The 22,897-nt window shown below is 44.4% G+C and overlaps 1 protein-coding gene across 4 annotated transcripts in view; it reads right to left on the reverse strand.

Annotated features, from left to right (window-relative positions):
* The window catches only part of runx1t1 (RUNX1 partner transcriptional co-repressor 1), a 57,097-nt gene that overhangs the window by 21,316 nt on the left and 12,884 nt on the right, over positions 1–22,897 (reverse strand). For all 4 annotated transcript variants that reach the window (XM_076754237.1, XM_076754235.1, XM_076754233.1 and 1 more), the window contains exon 2: positions 841–978. In XM_076754237.1, the coding sequence (XP_076610352.1) occupies positions 841–978 (138 nt within the window). The remainder of the gene's footprint in view (positions 1–840; positions 979–22,897) is intronic.

The following is a 22,897-nucleotide window of genomic DNA, read 5'->3' on the forward strand; positions in this document are numbered from 1 at the left end:
ACTTGTTGGGTGAGTTGTTTGGAGTGACTGCTATTTGGAAAGGCTCAACGCAACTTGTTAAGAGGGTCTTGTGTTTTCCTTTTTTTTATCTTTAGGTCTTACCTACGCATTTTGCGACGGTCTTCTCACGTGTCGCTGCATTTGTATCTGCTCTGCTATTGTACTTCTGCGGTCTCGTGTACAGCCATCCCACCTTAAAATCGATTTACTGTACGCTTCAGCATCACATTGCACCTGTTGATCCACCCACCGCTGAAATATTTGCCAGGTGGCACCAACCCAGCTTTTTCTTCAACTCACTGTATCTGCTAATACTGAGACCTGCTCCAGTACCATGTCTGAACATGAGGCCAGGGACGCTGTGACACTGACAACCGCTGTTATATCACGGCTGATATTAGATCTGCTTAATAAAGTCAGTATAAGCACAGTAGTAGTGCATCCCTAATTATGGATCTGTAGGTCAATATCAGCCCATATTGTTCTTTAATTACACACCACACATTAATTGCGTTGACATTATTTCAATCACTCGGTGATACAGAGCACTAATGGGAAGGTCTGTCCTCCTTCCTGCTCAATAGGAGACTACTGCCGTGCAGTCATTAACAGGGTAATCGTCTTTACATTCTTTCATTCCCTTTGTAACAGTGAGAAGTGATTGCAGAGAGTGGAAGGTTTGTAATTGGAACAGCTCCTCTAGATATGTTACTGACAAGGAGAAGATTGCCAGGCCCTTCTTCACCTTGTTCATTACCGCTGTCATTATTAACAATCAAACATGACTGTTGTAAAGCCTTCGGACAGTTAAGATACGGCTATAAAACTGCCTTTACTCACATGTGGTGGGGGTGTAGGAGCTGTTGCGGGGTGCTCCTTGTGTGCTGGGTGGGGGCGGCATGGTAGGGGGGGTCAACCTGGACTGTGTCTTGACGTCCGCAGGTGAGTCGGGCATGGTGGAGTGCTTCCCAGTGCGATCTGAGGGAAGACAAAGGTGACAAGAAAATAAAAAAAGACTATAATAACAGCTCAACACAGGAAATAAACAACAGCTCAGGGCGACACATTCTACATCTGTGTGCCTCGAAAGGAGCTATAGCATCATTTGCACATAAACGGCAGCAGGGTTTAATTTGATAACAAAGCGCCTGTGAGGTGCACCAGACAGATAGCTCTGGAAATAGACGGCTCACCGCGTCATATGTCTGCGTGTCTCGCTGCAATGACACTGATGCATATGCTCAGACTGTCAAATGAGAAATGAGAGGGACACACAGACACACAGACAGACACCCGAGAGAGGAGCATAAATCTGCAGCGAGTATGGGTCTCATTCCACCACCATCTGTGCCATCCCGCATGCCCGCTGTACAGAACGGCGACACAGCAACCCCCCCCCCCCCCCCCCCCCCTCTGCTAACGACTGCAGTGCTCATTACACACGCACTCACACACACACACACATATGGCCATAATGCTTGTATCTCTGGATGCTATATTCACATCTGTTCAGGGCTGGAAAACCAACTAGTCAGTGAACTAACTTAAGATGGCAAAACCACGCTAACTGTTAACTTTCATCTTTGACATCATACTTCTCTAAGAATAAAACATTAATCAAAACCAAACATTCTCTTTGACGACGTGCCTGTTTTCACCTAATTCAGTTGCTTTGTGCTCCGCAGATAAACTGACCATATCAAATGAATGAGAACAACAACAAGACATTATCAGAGTCTTGCACTGGCGTGAGGGCTGAGTCCGTGTTGTGCAGGAAGAGATACACAGTTTCCTTCAGCAACAGCAGTAAGAAGCCTATCGCAGAGTTAACAGACTGTTATCAACCGTCTTTGTGGCACATTGTGAAGGGGAGATTATAAGAAAAAGGAAGAGAGAGGAGGAGGGTGGAGGGAGGGAAGAGGACGGAGAGAGAGAGAGAGAGGAGGGAAGGGAGGAGCTGCAAGAGAAACAAAAGTGCCGTGACATTGGGAACATAATCATGGAGTGGGCATGTGCTTTGACTCAAACACACACGCATGCATGATAAAGGCACACACTCTGTAATCAGGGTGGTAAGAGTGCATGTTCAAGAAAAAGGGTGTTACCTGTCACACATTTTTCTGAAGACCTAAGAGCGTATTTGCGTGTATTCTTATGAATATGCCCTCCATTATGTAATGTTGTATTTTGCATTTAGCTAAGTCTATTTGCATATTTTCCCATCTGTGACTCCAGACTATATATTAGTGTCCCTCTGTTTGGATGCGTAGTGTAAAGTTTAGGTGAAATGAAAGAGAAATAGTGATGTGAGAGAGACAGGATAGCCTAAGCCTGTTAGCCAGGCCCGAGCCTCAGTCGCTCTCTGGTTCGCTGCTGCTGAGGTGCACTGCGACTAAGTATTTTAGTCATGCTAGCTCGGCTTTTGCAGGCAGGCAAGTGAGAGATGGAGATGTCACTGAAAGTCTAAATAGAGAGTGCTCCATAGCTCCATTTCTGGCCTGAACTTTATTTTTTAGTCTACATGTTGACCCTTTCAGAAACAAGAGAACGTGATGTAAATGAACCAAACAAACACAAGAAATAAACATATATTACAAAGTGGTCACACCACAAGCTTCAACATGTTCAGGAACATAAATGATTAGTCTCTTTAAGCTTAAAAGGCTTACTGAGAAGAACCGTGACACACAGAAAGTGAAGATGAATTTCAGTTTTCCAAAAACACAAGCAAGAGTCTAAAAGGCAAATCATACTAAAATGGTCTGAGGTTACTCACACTGCTACTGTGACATGTACAGGCTGCTATCAAGATATTCCCTTGTCATTAAACGGTTAGAAAGTGTGAATTTTGTTCAGGAGCTTCCAAAGATCCTGAAGGCAAACAGTTCCCAAAGCATTTAGTCAGACATTATCAAATGACGAACCATCTCCAAGGACGGGTCAACTGATAAAGTCACTGGGAAGGTTGGATTTATCAGTCTCCCAGCACACTGGCACAGAGCCTGGGGTGAACTGGGAGATCCAGACCAGGACTGTGAAGCACATCACAACAGATCTTAAACCTTAAACCTTTTAGGGTTACTGGAATAGGTCCAGTTCAGGCTGAATCTGTCAATTTTTTAGGTCTGGCTTGAGTTTGACTCAAAATCAATTACACTGTCAGAATGAAAGAATTAATGCAAGTTAATCACGGACTCATGCGATAACACAAGTTTTAGCTCTGCAAATGCGGAGGAAAAAGGGATCAATTGCAGAGAGCAGCATGAATGAGTACAGAGCAGAGATTAGCGGAAAAAAGCCGAGTGATTAGGAAAGCAGAGAACAGATGAATGGAGGTGAAAGAAGAGTCAATGTGCAGAGAAGACAGAGAGAACAGAGCCACTGTCCAAACCTTTAACTGTTATTCAGTGAGCTGCATTTCTACTGTCACACACACACAACCTTTCCCTCCATCCTCCCGACCTGGCCAGACCTAGAAAGGTTTACTACGGTAATTTCACCACAGTAAAAAAAGTCTGGACCTGACTATTTATTTTATAAACTCAGGATCTAGCAGCGCAGCTAGTGGAAACATATAGTCTTACCTCTGGCTGCCAGCTATCATATCCTGTATGTCTGCCTAAAATATGATCTATGAAAACACAGGGTCATTAAAAAAGACGGCCGGGTGACAGGACCCAAGGTAATTCATCATTTTCCAGTCAAACACAAAGACCCTACATGTATATGCTTAACAAGCCCAAGTTAAATAGAGAGAAGTTACCCTATCACACATGGTTCTACTTATCCTGTTTCACTGGATCTTTGAGCTCATGCTTTCAATGGTTTTTGTATATTGGCTTTTCTAATTGGGTGGTCATTTTTCACTTGATCCATTGTTAGATAGCAGGACATCAAATTAGGATCCAAATCACCTTATAATTACCTTAATCTTTGTGACTATATAGGGGGAAGGGATCATGTAAACGATGCAATGCAGTTTGAAATCAGATTCTGACCTCCAGCAGCCCCAGAGCGCAAAGCGTACAATATAATCCTTTTTTTTTTTTTTTTTAAATCAATTTACAGAAAAGTGGAGTGTTTTAAAGGAAGACTGGGGCAATATTACTTGGGGTACTGCTCATTTAAAAGATACAGAATAATGCTCTTCCTAAAATTCAACATTTGCTCACAATGAAAACTTGCAAAGTCAAATTGAAGCACAATATGAACTATGTAAAAAAAAAAAAAGCACAAAAGGCTGGACTTGAGATCCACCTGAACTCCAGCTTAGTACAGCGAGCCCTGCGGCAGCATAAAAAGATGGGTTTGGTTACAGGCTTGTAATTGGAGATTAACACCTGGGTCAGTGTTGTGATTGGATGGCGGTCGTCGGGTGGAGATGAGAGAAACATAAACCCTGAAAGCGTTTGAAACTCCGCAGTCCCTCGGGGGAAGAAGATGAAGGATAAAGAATGAATTAGTGTGAAATCCATGTACACAGCAAATACATGCACATGCATTCAGGCAATAACATGCTCTCTCTCTCTCTCTCTCTCTCTCTCTCTCTCTCTCTGTCTCACACACGCACAAACACGAACACACACGCACACTTTTGTGATTTATAAGCAGCATCTTCTCTGTTTCTGATTTGATTGAGAGCACTGCAAAGCATATAAGCAGAAAAAAAAAAATCAATGGCTTCATACTAACCAACAAGGGCTGCACCCAGCCATTCACTCAGCAGTTACTATGCCACTTGAATCAATAGCAATACTCCCCCCACAAGGTAATTTACCCAGTCTTTGGGAAAAATAAAAATGCATCTTACAACTGAAGCACATTATTGAAAACAGCTCCTGGCATATATGTGTGCTATCCATTTTCACGAGCAAATACCAACATGCATGTTTTAGAATAAAAAAAATAGATGGGCCGATGACAGACAAGCACTCATTTTATTACAGCAATAGAGAAAGGCAGAACAATAGCAAGTGCTCACTACCTCATACATAATTCAATTCAAAAAGCACCACCTCAACCAGCAACCTTAAACAACCTTGAAAACAAAGTGGGGTGTCTCCTCCAGTCTAATACATCTGTTAAAAGTTAATGGCTGAACTTAATGCACATCTATTGTCCATTTATTAGCCCAGTTACTGTCCAGCCAATTGCATATTGGAGGGAAAGCAGCAGATCTGTGGCCGGCGGACAGGATGGTTTTCCAAGACTGGACAGGTATCGATGTGCGGAGCTTTAATGGAAAGGGGTGATGAGTGCTTTGACTTTGCCTAACTCACTTTACGACTTCTCAGAAGTGCTGTTGTCCAGGAATTAATGGATTGAAGAGGGAGAGGACGGTTGTTGAAGAGGCAGCAATTAGCTATAAAGGAACAGAAGAGCCCTGTCAAATGCGTGTTGATTTGCTCGTGCACTCCATGCAGGCAGAGGTGCCAAAGCTATTGACGATCATGCCTGTGGATGACAGTGATTAATGTATCAAAACAGCCGCTGGGAGTGTAGTTTCATCTATAGCATCATAAAGAAGCTCTTAGTGCAAATATTTGTAGTATGAGAGGCCTGAATGAGACTCAAACCCATGAGAATATCGGGGCTGCAATGATGCCTCATTAAATACATTTGGTACATTGTTACCCAGCTATCATATTGTGTGTGTCAAAGGTAATTACACTGATATCTGACTGAATTATGAGCTCCCAGGAGGGATGAGGTTGTATTTGCTTTGTGTACATAAAGCAGAAGTGCTGTGCAGTGAGCAATCTTTTGGTACAAACCACTGGTTCGCAACGTTCTTGGCTAGTGATGCTTAATAGCCAAACAATGCCTGCATGCATGGTCACAGATTGCTTGGCTTTGAACTGTGAGCAGTTCAATCACAGAGTGACGTTACCTTGTTTTAGTTTAACAGCCATTAGGCAACTGAAGAAAAAGATTTGAGAAATTTGTTTGTTTGCAACATGTTTTTTTGTTCCTATTTTGTGAATCATCTTTAACCCCTCAGATTTATCTTCTAAATGACTGTAAGTACGAATAAACCACCGTATTTGAGGCTTCACCGTGCTCTTTGTTTTCATATGCTAACCGCCTTCACATCTCTCCAAACACGCTCTCAAAGGCTCCTTGTAAAAATAACAAAGCAAAAGTTGATTTGCTCTTGTTTGTTACTTCTTTAATCTCTTTACAATATCCCTCTGACGCACAAGCCAATCCTAGAAATGAGGCAGAACCCTGGACAACTACCTGCCACTCATGAGGATGTCTTCACACTTACATCATCCGTTTGCATCGTCCATGATTACGTGATCCTCAATGTTTGCAAAATCTCTCTTTCTTTCTTCGCCTTTCTCTCCCTCTCGCTTGTACTCTCTTTCAGCCAAGCTCAAAGAAAGGAGATTTTATCCCCCCGCTGACTTGTGATACACGCCTTTTCTAAGGTTACATGCAAGTTACATCACTCGCCTAAAACAAGGTTGTTGCAATGAACGATATCTAGAAGGAACTCGGTCCCAGAGAAACAGTTCAATATGTTACAGAGAGGACTTTGCTAACCCACCACTCAAGGCGAAAATACAATGTTGTAGTAAAACCCTATACATTTCATCATAACACACAACGCTATGAGGTCATTTCGCATTCAAATCACCTTGCGAAACGAGGACAACGCAGCCTAACCTTGATATTTTAGATTATTCATAGAGGCTACACTGACTTCAAAGTCTGTCATCAAGACATGGAGTCAAACAATCTCAATTACACACTTCATAAGCTAGAACTGCTGCTCTGTGTGTACGTGTGTGTGTGTGTGTCATCACGAGTGTGTGTGTGCGCTGTGATCGTACAGTTGGAGACCCAGAAAATGATGTGATAACAGTGGCAGTAATATGCCACTCGAGAGTACTTCACACAGGCAAATCCCATTCTTCAAAATGACAATGGATTTCAATCACGCTGGGTGAATTTTCGAGAGTTGGCGGCTGTGACATAAACAATTTACGGTGCGCTGGCGCCTGTGCAAGCGCAAGATTCTATTAGTCAGACATAAGATATCATCATTATGGAGTTAAATGGAAAAATGCATATAGAATGACCCGTTTATGCCCTGCACACACACAGGCAAACATATAATCTAGACATGCATAATATACTCAGCGCACACATTGATGTGTAGGTGTTGAAGTGAAAACCACGATGCACTGAAGCCGCAGGAAGCCTGTGAATTGAGCACTAAGGTCCAAAACACGACAATGTCTGTGCAAAATGGTGCCTATGGGTGTGTTATGCCAACACAGACACACATGCAGTCATGTTTCCATCACTTTGTGAATATTACATGGACTTATATTCATTCCCTGATGACTTACCCTAAGCATAGCCACAACCACTACTTGCCTAACCCAAAACCTTACCCTAATCTTAACCTAAGCCGAAACTAAACCCCACCTTAACCCAAGTCTTCACCCTAAAATGTAATGATTTACGTTGCGTTTTGTGCCCATGAGGAAGGCAAGTCCCCACAATGTCACTGTGTAAACAGGTTTATGTCCCCATAACATAAGTAATACACATTCACACCACCACACACACACACACACACAGAACACAATAATGTGTGAAGAGAGGGAGCGGGACAGATAGGTAATGGAATAGATGAAGCGATACAGAGATGGTGTGATAGTGGCTTGTGGTGATTGCTGTGTGTGCTGGGTACAGATGTGCAGAGAGGGAGCAGGGGACAAACACAAGAGAGAGATAAAAACGGAGAGAGCGAGAGGACGGATGTGTTAAAGAACACCGTTGAGGGACGGGGGGACGATTGAGATTCAGACAGAGTACACAAAGAAACAAGAGAAATCTATCGGTATGCAAGTGTAGTAACCCCTCTTCTCTTTCCATCATCCCTCTCTTCTCAAGACCATGCGCGCACACACACACACACACAAACACACACACACACACACACACACACAGAATCATTGGCAGCCAGATGGAGCAGTATGCAGAGCATGTCCCATCAAACTCCACCCGCTTGTCAAGAAGATATATGGATGCAACGCCCTACCACAAGCCCACAAACACACAAATACATACACACACAAGTGCATACACAGCTGCAAGGATGCATGCACAAATTGCAAACAAAACAACACAACTCTCTCTCTCTCTCTCTCTCATACACACACATAGACACAAACACACAAATCTGATTTCCATCATCTTATTTATTTCCCTCCCCAGCAGATGCAGGATGCAGAGGAGAGCAGAACCACCATCAGTGCGTCCCTTTGGACCTCTCTCTTCCACTATCATTTTCTCCACGTCAGTCCTCAACTTTCTCTTCCTCCTCCTGTCTTTCCCACTCTGAACACTCACTCCTGAAGGTTCCTGTTGACCGGTGGCTGCGGCTTCATCTCATTTCTAAATGATGCAGGGACTTTGGGTACAGAGTGATGTAGTTTCCCCTCGCCAGTAATGGCCTTGTTATTCAAGAAGTCACCATATTACCTTTTACTCATCATGCATTCAGTGCTACTATAATTGCTTTACATATTACTTCATAGGATCAGTACTTTGCTGGTAAATTTAGTCTCTATCACACGTCACTTACTGGTGCTCTCTTTCCTTTAAGCTCTTCCTGATGTTCAAATTACACTTTCTATAGCAAAAAAGGCTTCTTGGCCATTTTTCAAAGTACTCAGGAAGCTCTTATTAACGGCAATTATTTTTTTTTAGAAGTCGCCATAATAGTTCTGAAATCGACAAAGAAATTCATCACACAGTACGTTACTAGAAAAAATGGATATTTCTGTGATCTTTTACCTCCAGCTGTTGTCCTGACTGGCCAGCCGGTGCAGCAGTTTAATAATTAAATGGAATCCACTCACCTATATATCATTATATTTTTCTATTATAGAAATATGCAACATCTGGCAATTTGGTTATCTGGAAAATGGCTCGCTAGCAAGGTTGGCATTTCTCCTTTAGACGAACTAATACTGGAGGAATGTTGGGGCTAAAGGTCACTGTAGGTACATACAATGGAATTTTTGTACCATGAGAAAACAGGACCTTAGGCACACCATGATTGTTATATATCAGATTAAACAACACTATTAACAATAAAAGAACTCAACTCACAAGATGCAGGAATACATTCAGAGAAACTGCAGTCTCAAGCGTACATTCTCTCCATTTCAACTCAAACTTGCCCTGATGTCATAAATAGCAGACTGTATGTACAGTGTAAAGTGAGTTAAAGAGTGACAGATTGATGGTAAAATACAGCACAAAAGCAATGCAAACAGATCTGCTCCTGATCAGTTTTGACAGTCCCTTCCATCTCCTACCATATCTGTGTTTTCTGTTTTACACTTTGTCAAGCCAGCAAAGACATAAGGAGATTTCTCAATCGCACACAAAGGTCTGAACACCATCTGTTCCATCACACAAACATTAACATGCACACGCGTGCACACCAGCACAAAAATACATAAACTAAACACACAAATCCTGCGAAACGCCTCGGACTACACACACTCACACACGCGCTGGACAATAAAACATATGTGGCGTATAGCATTAGAAGCCCTTTAGTCTTTTTCAAAAAATAGATTTATAGTTATCTCTGTTTTACCCATCTGTTGAAATAAAGTCTCTCTTGCAGACAGAGAGAGGAAGCAAGTGTTAAGGAACAATAACAATGATTCACAGTACCCGTTCCGCATCCTCTCAAATCGAACCAATTCCTGCCCCATCTCGTTGCCAGGCAAAATCGAACTACAGGGTCTTGTAAAATAAAGACAGGCAATGGGATTGGGTGGTGGAAAAAAATACAGAAAGAGGGTGGAGGAGGGAAAGAAGTGGGTCAGGGAGAGGTAAAGGTAAAGAAAACATGAGGATATGTACAGTGGGACAGAGCGAGACAGCGAGAGGGAGAGCGCACCATTACTGTAGGAATAACTGAACTAGAAACATATTCCCATGAGACATTTTTCCACAGCAGGGCCAAGCGGGGCACAACATATTTAGAAAGCTCTATCAAAAGCATTGTTTATGTGTGTAAAGCTGGCCTGTCATTGCCATTAACAACATGATGTCAAAGTAATGATATAAATGTTGCTTTTTGGGAAAAATAGAGCGATCCAAATCAGATGTAAGCCTTGGTGAGCCTTGTTTGGCCATCTGATGGAAGCCAGCCTACTGAAAATTGCTTTCTGTATACAGTTTGGTTCATTTCTGATGCCATGCTGACACAGAGCCAAGTGAACCCAAATGGATCTGGGTGTTTTCCCAGGCTCGAGTCTACGCCAGCAGAGAAGGACTCGCACAAAACACTCACCACACATCCTAATGCTGATGGCACATGGCTTTATTTTCCTAAGCTTCACGCACAGGCAGTGGGTTACCTTCTTTGCCACTGTGGTGTAGTACATATATCTGTTGTGTGACTGCAGCATATATGAGATAACGCTGTGTATATAATACACAACTATAAAACACTTTGAGCTGCAATTTTTGAATGAAAGATGCAATACAAATAAAGTTTATTATCATTAGTATTACAGCAGCAAGCGCACTTCGTGAATCTCATCGTACACCGGGTGCTTTTGCATTTGTGGGTCTATAAACACAAAGCACAACGGCACACACAAATCCTCTATGAACTGCTGGACCCTTGTCGAGCAAACGCAATTTAAAATCACTGATGCATCCACTCCATCTCTTAACGCAAACACACTGATACACACCGATACATTAAAAACACATGCCCAAGTGGCAATTTGCATCCTTTCCCTGTTATGTCTCCTCTCATCTGTGCACGTGTGTGTGTCCACGCTTAAAGGAATCATATAACTGTCTTTGGGGGAAAATTGAGCAAAATCAATTTTCAACAGACAGTAAAGCCCCTCGTGTTTTACATGACAGTTACCGTTTGTGGAGAGAGGCAGAGACAGAGAGCGAGGATGGATGGAGAGGTGCGTGATGGGTAGGAAAACAGACAGGGATGAAAGGGTGAAACAGATGTGGAGATGTAGACAGAGGGAAGAGGTAGGAGAAGGGAGGTGAGGATGCTGAAGACTGAAAAGGAGAGATAACATTAAGCGCCTATGAGAGACAGATGGGGAAATCAAACGCGAGAGGCAGAGGACGAGCACAGAAAAAGGAGGGCAGAGGCTAACAGTAAGTGAGGGAGTGTTCTTGGTGGGGGGAGGGGGAGGGGACCAGCCCGTCTGCCTGGTGATTTCAAAATATCACATGACGGCTGCCATGTGTTGGAAATTACTGCCGGTTAACTATCTTCCCCAAAACCGCTCCGAAAAAATATGTCTGCAATTTCTGAAATGTGTTCCAGGGCTCTGCTAAGTAGAACCAGATTTGCTAAACAGGAAAAAAAAACCTTTACCCCTCACCGCCCCTTCTCTGGAAACCGCTACTCTCTTTTCTTTTTACGCTCTCCTCTCCCTCTCCTCGTTCCCTCCCTCCTTTCCCCTGCAGGAGAAGATGTTAAAAACGGGGTCTTAGTCGCATCTGGCGAGCAGGGAGCCGGAGAGTGGTGGCTGGTGTGACCTCGCATGAGGGCATTTCCAGGCTGACATGGCGCGAGTGTGTGTACCTGTGTGTTTGTGTGTGATATGGTGGCCATGGTTTGCTAATGGCTCTGAGTGGCTGAGAGGAGAGTATGGCTGGAGGCAAAGGTGGCAGAGGGGTGGCCTCTGTGCGCGCTCACACACACAACCACACACAAACACACACACTCACAGTACCACCACGACCATTCCAGGTCAGCAGTGTGTCTTTGTCTCCTTTCATCTCACCATTACACAGTTTTTCCTCGGCTCTTTCCTCCCCATCGTTTCACCTTTCACTGGCTCACCTCCCTGTCAGCTCACAGCCATCTGAGTCCACGGACAAACAAGAAGAGAGGATCTCAAAATGGGCGAGAATGCGAGTTCACAGCAAAGCTTTGACATACGCTGACTTGTGAAACATCAGCGGCAGAGACGAGTCGTCCACACAGTTGCTGCCTGGATCCAAATGCTCTGTAGATAAAGTGTGCGTGCACCGAGCATGAGACTCACAATTTTGGAAACAAAATCCGAAAATTTAATTGAATTTGATTTAGAAATTTAAAAAAAAACTTCTGATGGACATCAGATAAAAACAAGAAAATACAAAAAAGAGGGTTTTAGAAATTTTCTGGCCAAACACAGGACCCCCATCACTGTGAAGTGCAATGAACCGTATCCTCCTTTAGCATAAAACAGACCAAGTATTGGAACATAAAATCCACAGTTCAAACCTTAAATCCAGCAAAAAAAACACCTGCTCCTTTATGAAAAAAAGGTGCAACATGGAGTATTTTTTATATAATGTACAGCATGATACATCCTGTATATGCTATATGTAAATGTAATATGATCAACTCTAAAACTACTTTCACCTTTAATTTAAAGACAAAGGTAGCTTCTTAAAATCAGTGACATTTACTTGTCTGAAAATGTGTCAGTAGGATCTGTTCCTGCCTGCTGCTCGCCCTAACCAACCAGAATCCTCAGTGCAAAACAGGCAAACTTTGCTCAGACTTCATGAAAGTTCAGTCGTCACTGTGGGACACATGTTGCACTCTTTGTTCTGCAGGAGGCGCCTCTGATCACCGTCCTCCGCACATCCACCTCCCTCGTCCATCAAACAGCAGCAGCTTTTTAACTGCCACAACTCTGAACTGTCTGCATACCCACCACCAATGCTACTAATAGCATCATCATGACAATCCCATTGTTTTGTTTTGCTGCGGCATAAAGACACACACACACACACACACACACACACACGCACACACACAGAGGCTCAGACACAGCCTAACCGCTCTCCAGTGCTACAGATGGATGCCACCACTCTCTCTGGAGTGTTGCCAGCGCCAGCTAGTGAACAGCTTGCCTGGCACAGTGCTCTGCGTGTGCGTATGTGTGTGACTGTGTGTGTGTGTGTGTGTGTGTGTGTGTGTGTGTGTGCCTGCAGAAACAGTAGCGAAATAGCCTAGCGCAGATGGGTGGCCAAAATACCCCCCACCCCCTCACCCCTCCTCCTGCATACACACAAACACAGAAGAAAACAGACACATGCACATACACACATGCACACACATATGTTCCAGAATGGAGACACACATTCGGACACACACACACATTCACACACACACACACACACACACACACACACACACACACACACACACACACACAGTGTCTCGGTTCTGCTTAAGTGTTCCCGACCTGGCACATGCTGCCGCTTGCACAGCTGCTTCCTCAGAGGCACACACACACTTATAGACTCACTCACACACAGAGTGTACACACAGCGGAGGATTTCAGTTACACACACACACACACACACACACACACACACACACACACACACACATACATCTGTGCTTAGTTTACACTTCCTGTTTAAGGCATGAGAAGTATAAAGTCCACACTCCCATCCTACGCGTGCGCACACACACACACACACACACACACACACACACACACACACACACACACAAACACTGCCACCACCACTCCCACACCACCAAAGCCCACACGCAGACAGACATATGCATTCCTGCCACACGCACATCCACACACAAACACACACTAATGCGGTGCTTTATCCTCAGTAGCTATTCAACCTTGTATGTATCTGCTTGTTTTCTCAACACACAGAGAGAAAACATCAAGGCACTCAGTTGGAAAGCCTCCAGTGCTGGCAGCCTGCCAGCAGAGGCCTATAGATCAGCATGATCATAGGAGTGTGTTAAGACACATCACTGTTTAATAATCCGACAATGAAATTAAGACACGAAAGCTCTCGCTGTAACAATAGAATCAGCATAATGTAATTACAATGCAGCTGTGTTCAGCTGAAACCGTTTTAATGCTCAAGGTGTGATGTGAATCCTTGTGACAGGTAATCTGATGTTGCTTTGATTCCGGGTTTTGTCATTAGATGCAGCTGTACGGTACCCGATTCGTGACGGGCTGCTTCTGAACAATGAATTCTTGAAAGCAGGAGGGTTTGATATCGATTTAGGGGGAAAGGGTGCTCTCTCAGGATCAAACAGAGACAGAGAAACTTTAACAACTGAGCGAGTCAGTTGGTAGACAGCCTGCCAGTCAGTCAATGAGCTTAGGCGGCTGGCAGCAGGTACCCTCGCCCCGGTACATAGGGGAGAGCATGGTGGCTGGCAGTGCCAACTGTGCGCTGGGTGGTTGTGCCAACTCTGCCAGCCTTGCAGTGTCTGTTTGCCAGTGCCATCTGGGAGGAACAGCTCTGCGCACATACAGTACCTCTCCTCAGCTCAGAGGGCACAGACACACACATGCATGGATGCACACAAGAAAGCAAGGGCAGAGATGCACTCCACATACATGCAGCATGCGCACATGTGCATGGTGTGAGCACTGCGCGCACACACACACACACACACACACATACAGCCGGCCGCTGACAGCTCACCATCTGTGCGCTGCCTCTGACTTTTCCCTCCGCTTCGTTCTCTGCCCTTGTTTTTGCTTTGCTCGGTCCCTCTCCTCTTTTCCTCACATTCTCTCGTCATGTCTCATCTTATCGGCACAGTTTCCAAGCCACAGTTCCCGTGTTACGTCACGACCACCTGTGTATTGACACTTCACATGCATCTTTTATATCGCGGCATTTGAGATTAAGATGTGTCATTGCTTGACAGGTCTTTTTCAGGTTACCTGGAATTGAACACGACACAAAGAGTCCACAGAGGCTCTCTTCTGAACGCCCTTTCCTCTTTTTGCCCTGTCTCTTCCTATCAGATGTACAGATGAGATGAGATACCATAAGGTGTGTCCTTAAGTGATTGACTCCTACTGAAATACATACCTGTATGCAGTTAATATAGACTTAGCCATTCACAAATACAAAAACCAATGTCCTTTTACCCTGAATACATCACAGTTCAAGACCAAACCAGAGAGAAAGATGAAAAACACTGGAACAAAAGGAGTGTTTGTAACATATTGAGAAGAGCAAGAAAAAAAAACATCCCTCCATCTCAGTCATATTACACAGTGTTCCTCTTCAGAGAGGAGTGAGTGAAAATGAGAACAAAAGAGCGAAAAACCAATACAGACAGAGAAATAGAGTGACAACAGCAGTTTAAATGAGAGGAGAGGAGAGGAGAGAGGAAAATAAAAAGGAGGAGGAGAAGAGAAGTGGGAAGGTAATACGAGTTCAGAACCGTGGAATTCACATCAAAGAAAAGCTAAAACAGGTCACTGTCTTTACCAGAGTTTTGCCTTGGGTGAAGCTCTCTCTCATATGTTTCTCATTTAAACCCTCTGAACCACTGTTTGAACAGGCCGAGGAGAGACACAAGCACTCTCCACGCAGCCCGTGTGCTTTTCTTGTTCAGCTGGAGTGCGTTCACGTGTGAGCTGGCTCATTTGCTGAATGCAGCATCGAGAAAACTGTTACTTACCCAGATGCCGTTCCATTTATCTTAATATTTGTATCCCTGCATCACAGTTTAACAGCTTGAGCTTTGGAATACCACCAAGCTATTATGTTTCTCCTCTGCAACACAACAGCTGTAATATTTTCAATCACACATCTCCCCTCTCTTCCTTTTCCTCGCTCCATTTATTTCTTTCCCTCTCACTGGTCACCACTACCTGCAATAACTGATTGTTTCTCCCACCGTATACCCCCCCCCCCCCCCCCCGGCAACTACATCCTTCTCTCTCTTTACCACTTCATTTTCACCACTCGTCTTCCTCTATCTCTATACGCCTCTCAATTCTTCTCTCCATCCAGCCCCCCAAAAAACACCACATGCTCTGGCAGCGGCAGAAGAAGCAGCCTCATTACAAACAAGGAAAATCCATTTGTAGCAGCCGTCTGCTGCTTCTCTGCCCCCCTCTGAACTCTCTTGAGAAGAAATGCCCCACATCTCTCCTCTTTCCAGCTCTCTTCTTCCCCTCTCTCCCTCTTGGATTTCCCTTCTTCCTAATTATTTCTTTTTCTCTGTCTTGTCTTTTTCTGGAGCCACTTACTTCCTCCCCTTTGCACTACCTCCAGACTTGCTCTCTGCATTTATGCAAAATCATCAAGTTATTCTTTGATATGGGAGATGTATGCAGCATAATGTCATCTTATGATGTGAAATGTGATCATTAAACATAATACTGCAGACTTTCAATGAAATCGTCTCCTGATGTTACATTTGACAAAAACTCTGTTTAATATCTAACTGTCTTAAGTCGTAATTGCACTGCAGAATTTATCCCAGTACTATCACTTTGTAAAGGTGATACAGCACACTTGCTTGCAACATTTCTGAAAAGTTGTGCTTGTGTCCACCTGATGAGTGCAAGTTAACTCTCCTTTTTGCTCTGTTTTGTTCTCCACCACATCCTGAAGGAGCTATCTGGCTACTTAGCGGCTAAATGGTCCTGCTAGCCGGCTGCTAACTTTGTCTGTCTGTGGCGTGATGCTGAGTTGATAGTAGTCAGTGAATTAGGACATTTTCACTGAAAGCAGCTGCCTTCTGCAGCTGGAGACAACATTGATGAATGTCAACCAAAAAAGTTAAGCTGTGGCCTATAGAACCACAACAATGTGCTGAAAGATGCTAAAAAGATCTGTCGTGCTCAGACCGCTCACACTACATGTTGTCTTTTCATACAACCTTAAAATAAGAATGATGATTATAGCAGCTTTAATATTAGATTATTGCCCACTACACTACACTAGCTTCATTCATGTGATACGGATAACAGATGTTGCTACCAGGCTAAAAGAAGACAGCCACGCCGAAGAAAAATCTGGAAAAAGAATAGAAAAATCCCATTGTGTGTGGATGAAGTATCCAGTACCTACAGGAAACATTTATCATTTTTGTTTAGTGACCACAAACTTATAGTGTAGGTCCATTCAGTTAAACTAATGGATCGGATCGATGCTCAGCAGTGGCTCTTGCAGTTAGAAAATGGATCACTGCACCACTTCCTGTCATTTTCTCTATTCTCCTCCTCATTTCTTCCCTCCACATCGCTCTCCTCGTCCTCCACCACGGCTCCTTTTTTCTGTTTCTTCTCTCGCTCCCTCTTCTAAAATCCCTGCGTTTCTTTTCATCCCTCATTCCTCCCTCCAGTGCTCTCTCTCCCTCTCTTGCTCTCTCCTTCTGCTCTGCCATCATCACAACATCTGATTAACATATGTCTGGGCTTTCACTCCTTGTCAGCTTGCAGGCATCTGCACACATGCACACCCACACAAGCACACGCATTCACACAAAGTCATGCACCATGTCTCATGTTCAGGAAGGTAAAAAAAAAAAAAAAAAGGCACCAAAATTCCCCTGAACCTCCTTTTAACTGCATTTACCTCCATCTGTGTGTGTGCTTGTGTGTGCGTGCCCACAACAGTGAGGATGAGAGACAAAGCATCTTAACATTATTGCCAACAAGCCTCATGTTCCCTAGTGAACTGCTTAAAATGCCAGTAATGGAGGAGAGAGAAAGGGATAAAGTAATACAATAAGACACAGAGAGAGACGAGATAGAGACAGATGAGAGTGAAAATGTGTGTGTACGTATGTGTGCGCTCATAAACAACAGCAAAAGCTCCACCAGTTCCCTTGAGACTTGTGGCCCCCTGAAAATTGCTCACGTTCGCACACACGTAGTCTCTCTTTAAGCTCATATTTCCTTTCATAAGCAGACATTGATACGACGGATTTAGTTTATTCAATAAACAGCAGTTGGGAGCTTAACTTCATCTCCCACCTTCCAGTTATTGTAATCAGAGATCTGCTATTGATTATTTTCAGCACTGGTGCCAGGAAGGCATGCTACCCAGGACCAGGCAATGCCAGTCAAAGTACGCGATCAGGTGGTCAGGGCAGTGGAAGCTTTTTACCTGATAGGGATTTATTGTCTAACAGCGGCGATGAAATCATTTTTTCATGTGTGTGTGTGGAAGCGCTGTGTTGCAGGATGCTGAAGCCACTTTTCAAGTAATTTGTACTCACTCCTCTGTCCCAGATTGCCTGGAATCAGTCCCACTTTCACCGTCTCATCCGGAACAAAAACATGTAATAACAGCAACAGACGTAGGCAACCAAACAAATACTTTAGCGAGAGGCTTGCCAAAACACATAATCCAACTGATGGCAACAAAAGCTTAGCAAAACTATGCGTCCAAACAGGGATGATTGTTTGCATTGGTCTACATTTTGTAATGCCTATAATTTCACCTGTTTGTTATAATGGCATTCCCTGCCATTTGAACACTTTTGTTAAAAGGGACAAATACATTCGAGGCACTCGAATTACCACAGGCACATTGCAAATACCGCTTTTACAATTGCACGGGATATGAGTCGTGCTGTGTTAAATTACTCTCTCTGTGTATGAGTGTGTCTGAATGAACATTGAGGGTTTACTTTATTCAAGTCTTAAACAAGTCAACTTGTCAAGAAGCTGCAAGAGTGTGACTTTAAGCTTGCTGCATCCAAAACATAATCTCTCTCTCTTCTCGTCTCCTCTCCTACCTTTCAACACCCCCCCCCCCCCCTTCACCTCCTATTCAGGCCATTAAAGAGTCATTCTCAATATATGGGTTAATATATGTGCTTAAATTCAAAACAGGCAAATAAAAGGCTTTCTTCATAAAGGCGCATTAACAAACTGAATAGTCACACAATGCTGATGAGGAGAAAACGTTTTGCTAAGGGGATTTCAATGGAGCGGCGAGGCTGTTTTGTGTGGGATGGAGCCATCCTGTGTGTGTCAGCCAGTGTGTGTGTGTGTGTGTGTGTGTGTGTGTGTGTGTGTGTGTGTGTGGCTTCAATAAGAAAGAATGGGAGTGACTTTTTTGTGGAAGACTTGATAAACTCAATAGAGCTTTGGAGGGCCCACTCAATGATGAGTCAATGAGGTGGACTTGAATAGTGGGGGTGATAGAGTGAGACACACACACACAAAATGCCCTCTTTCTCTTTCTCTCACACACACACACAAATGCACGCACACTGAAATCCCATGAGACGGCCTCTGGCCACTCGGCATGTGTAGGTTTAATGGCACAGAGCGATGTGTGTGTGAGAAAAGAGGAAGCTAGCTCTGTGCAAAAAGAGAGGAGATGCAAAAGGATGTAAATGCAGGGTATGTGTTTGGACTGACACAGCAGTGCACCACATCACCACACACCCAGACATGTCTGCCTGCTTCCCTCTATTCCCTTTCCTGTCTCCTTTGCCCACTAACCCCTGCCTGTGTGCTGTCTAAAATTGATGTGTGGGTATCTGTGTGTGCACAGCCTACAGAATACACAGACCCCCACACAGTTTACACCCCAGTGGAGACCATTAGTGATTCTCCACCAGACACTCAGGGAAGACATAGTCTGAGAGAGGCACAGGAAAAGAGGCAAAAGTGTTGAGGAGAGGGGGAGGGAGGGATGGGGAGACAGAATCAAGAGAAGAAGGATGAGAGGAAGAGAGCATCAGTGACAGACTGGCAGAGTGATACACACACACAGATGGGAAGATAAATGAACAGATATTCTGGCAGAGCTACACAATAGTGAGAGAAAAGGAAAGGGAACATCAGGGCAAACGTCAGTACTCTTCCTCTCTGTGACTCCCTCTCTCCTCTTTCGTAGTCAAAGGATCGACCAAAGATGGCCTCAGCTTTAGTGCAATCTGATGTAACTCGCCAGAAACAGAGTCTCAATACTGCATATCAAACATAGTCATACCCCAGTCATCAGACTGAAGAGGGACGCTTTGTGAAATCTGTCCAAAATGTGTTAGACTTTATGCTGGATGGTTAGTGTATCCAACAAACTCGAGTCCATGTAAGTCATTAATTAAGGGTATATTAACAACCATGTAGCCCTTCAGTAAATGTGTAATTTAGAGAAGAGAAGAGAGGAGAAGCAACTAAACGAGACACCTATAGAAGAAGGAAGGTCAAACGACAAGGTGGAGGGTAGAAAGACGGATGAAGAGAAAGGAGGAGGAGGAGGAGGAGGTTGAAAAAGACATGAAGGAGGAGAGGAGGAAAGAAGGAGACCAGTTTGTGTAGGAGTGCAATGGGCCACAACAGGCGCTCCACTGGGCTGCACTCAACTGCACTCTGCCTTCTGGACACATATTGGCAATGAGAGTATATACTGTATTATATGTGTGAGTGCGTGTGTATGTGTGCGTGTGCGTGTGTGTGTGTGTGCGTATGTGCAAGAAGGCTGCATATGAACAACAACAACTCTGGAGGAAGGAAGGTTACATATGGGCTCGGCCTTTGTGTGTGTGTGTGTGTGTGTGTGTGTGTGTGTTGATGGTGCAAAAAAAAAAAGGGAGCTGCAGAAGGAGAGCAAGTGAAAGCCAGTGTAGTCGAAACGGTGCAATCAGCGGAGTAAAAAAGCGAGCGAGAGACTCCCTGTGTGTGCGGCAGGTCCCCAGCCATCTGGACACTCTCCTCCCTCCCTCCCTCCCCCTTGCCCCCCCCCCCCCCCCCTTTCCTCTCCTCTCCTCTGCCGACTGGTGTGCTATTCATGGCGGACCCATTTCACCTTTCAGTGTGTTACGCCCGCTTGCCACAATACATGCTAATGAGGTAGAACAAATGACTTTTTTGCTGTGGGTGCATGCATGTGTGCGGGCTTGCGTATATGTATGTGTGTGTGTCTGTGTGTGTGTTTCTGTGTGTGTGTGTGTGAGTGGGTGGATGGGTTGCTGAATTCTTCCAATCTCAGCTGCTCGCTACCAAACCACTCGTTTAACTGCCACATGAGTTGTTAATGGTTATGCAGAAACCATTTTTGTTTTCTCACCTGAAGGCACAAAATAGCTGCAGATTACTGACACACGATCTGATGTCTTTTTGCACAGATGCCTGATTTCTAGAGTCCAATCCAATAACCCTTTTCACACAGAGTCTGAGGAGCTGTAATTTGAATGCACTCCTCGCTGTGCCTCAAGGAGCTATAGCAAATAAACCATGTGATCACAATAGGGAACTACCCCATTTCATTTCAGATTGGACAACCTCAACCAGCCCCATAAATCCTCACCCATGGCCACCTTCCATTTATCCACCACTGAGTTACTTGGCCCAGTTCCGATCTGATCTGCTCGGCGATGATAAAGTGGAGAGGTGGCTGTCGGTGGAGACAGAGGAGAGGAGAGAGCGCACATTCCCAGCTCTCTGTAACACAGATGACACAAGATGAACGAGGCGCTTGATTTGTCGCAACAGCACATGAGACAGCGCAACTGACGCTGTCGAGAGAAGTGGCGACAGGGAGAAAAAATAAAGAGCAAGCGGACAAGAAAAGGGAGTGCTGAAGTGTTGAAAGATTGAGGCGCAAGATACGAGCTGGAGAGAAGAGAAGAGACGTTTGAGGAGAATAGATAGAGGTAGCTGAGAGCAAAAAAACAAGGCGGGAAGAAAAATATGCAGCAATGCAGACTGAATGACGTACAGTTCGTCAAAATAAACTCCCCTTCAAGTCTTTCTTGAATAGGAGTTGCTATTCTCTTCTCTCTGCATCACTGGGTGGCGCTAACGATACATCTGTACACCTGCCAACTCTCTCTCCTTCCCCTCTTCCTCTCTCTCTCTCTCTCTTCCCATAGTGAATCACTGTGACAGCCTGACTTGGCAGTCATAATTAACCGAGTGCACTAGCTAGTGTAGCACTCAGCAACGTGCAACACACCACAGCGAGCGAGAAGGGAGAAACTCGCAAGGCAGAGAGCGGACTGAGCTCATAGTGTGTTCAGCAGGACACAGTACAGACGTTTAAAGCTGACATGTACGAACTTAATTGTGTGTTTTCATCATATTGTCAAGTCAATGACAAGAATCATGAATGGTAAGTCTGCTTTATTGCATCTCAAGTTATTATTAAGTGTGGGGGGAAAGAAAAGGACTTTCAGAGGCTACTCACTGGAGTCTGATTGTCTTCTCTGAGTATTGCTGCTTGGCTGCTGATGAAGTCATTGTTGGGCTATAAGGTACCAAATGACCCTAAAAAACATACTGCTGTCTATATTTGTTAGTGTTCAATGAAAAGGGTCATTTAAGACCTTTTACAGTTGTTCAAAAGCATGATGGATGACTCCCTGCACGCCAAAGCTGAGCAGAAATATTTTGAGTGGCATTATCTAGTTAACATCATTAAAAATGTGTGTCTTTGCTTGATTTATATGGAAATGTACCTGCCTCTGGCTCTGTCAGTGGTCGCTATCTGGCTCTGTCCTACCCCACCCTGACCCTGAGGAAAACCATTCATTTCTGGGTTGATTTTCTACATGTAAAACAGATTTGTCCCGCAACAGCTGTGGAACAAATTGTGTTATTAAGTTATTTTAACACCCGAGGCATCCAATTAAAGTTGACGATTCTCCTTATCAAAGTCACAGTTCTCCTTAAAAATGAGGGAAACAACTTGCGTGAATCTAACTGTTTCCATAAAAATGGCCCTAAAATCAGTTTCACAGCAGTTATGATGCACTAATGGAAACGGTGCCACAGTTCCTTTAACTAGTACAGCAACAGGAACCAGGCCATTCCTGGCTCCCCTCCCGGCCCCCGGGGCCCAGGGCCCAGCCCAAGTCACCACACAATGGGCCGGCAGAATGAGAGGAACCGCCGGCCATCCAGAGATAGCCCCGCTGGTCAGGAACCAGAAAGGGAACCAGAAGGAATCCGGGAGGGGGGAGAGGATGGGAGTCCAGAGGATGGGAACCCAGGGAGCAAGGGAGAGGAGAAGGGTGGGGATGGTTGGCTGGTCGGGGTCAGGATGTGTGTGAGGGGGACAGTGTTTGTGTGTGTGTGTCCCTGTGACAGACAGTACTGTGCTGTTCAGACAA

The sequence above is a fragment of the Chaetodon auriga genome, chromosome 17 (genome assembly GCF_051107435.1).
Source record: "Chaetodon auriga isolate fChaAug3 chromosome 17, fChaAug3.hap1, whole genome shotgun sequence".
Classification (NCBI taxonomy): Eukaryota; Metazoa; Chordata; class Actinopteri; order Chaetodontiformes; family Chaetodontidae; genus Chaetodon; species Chaetodon auriga.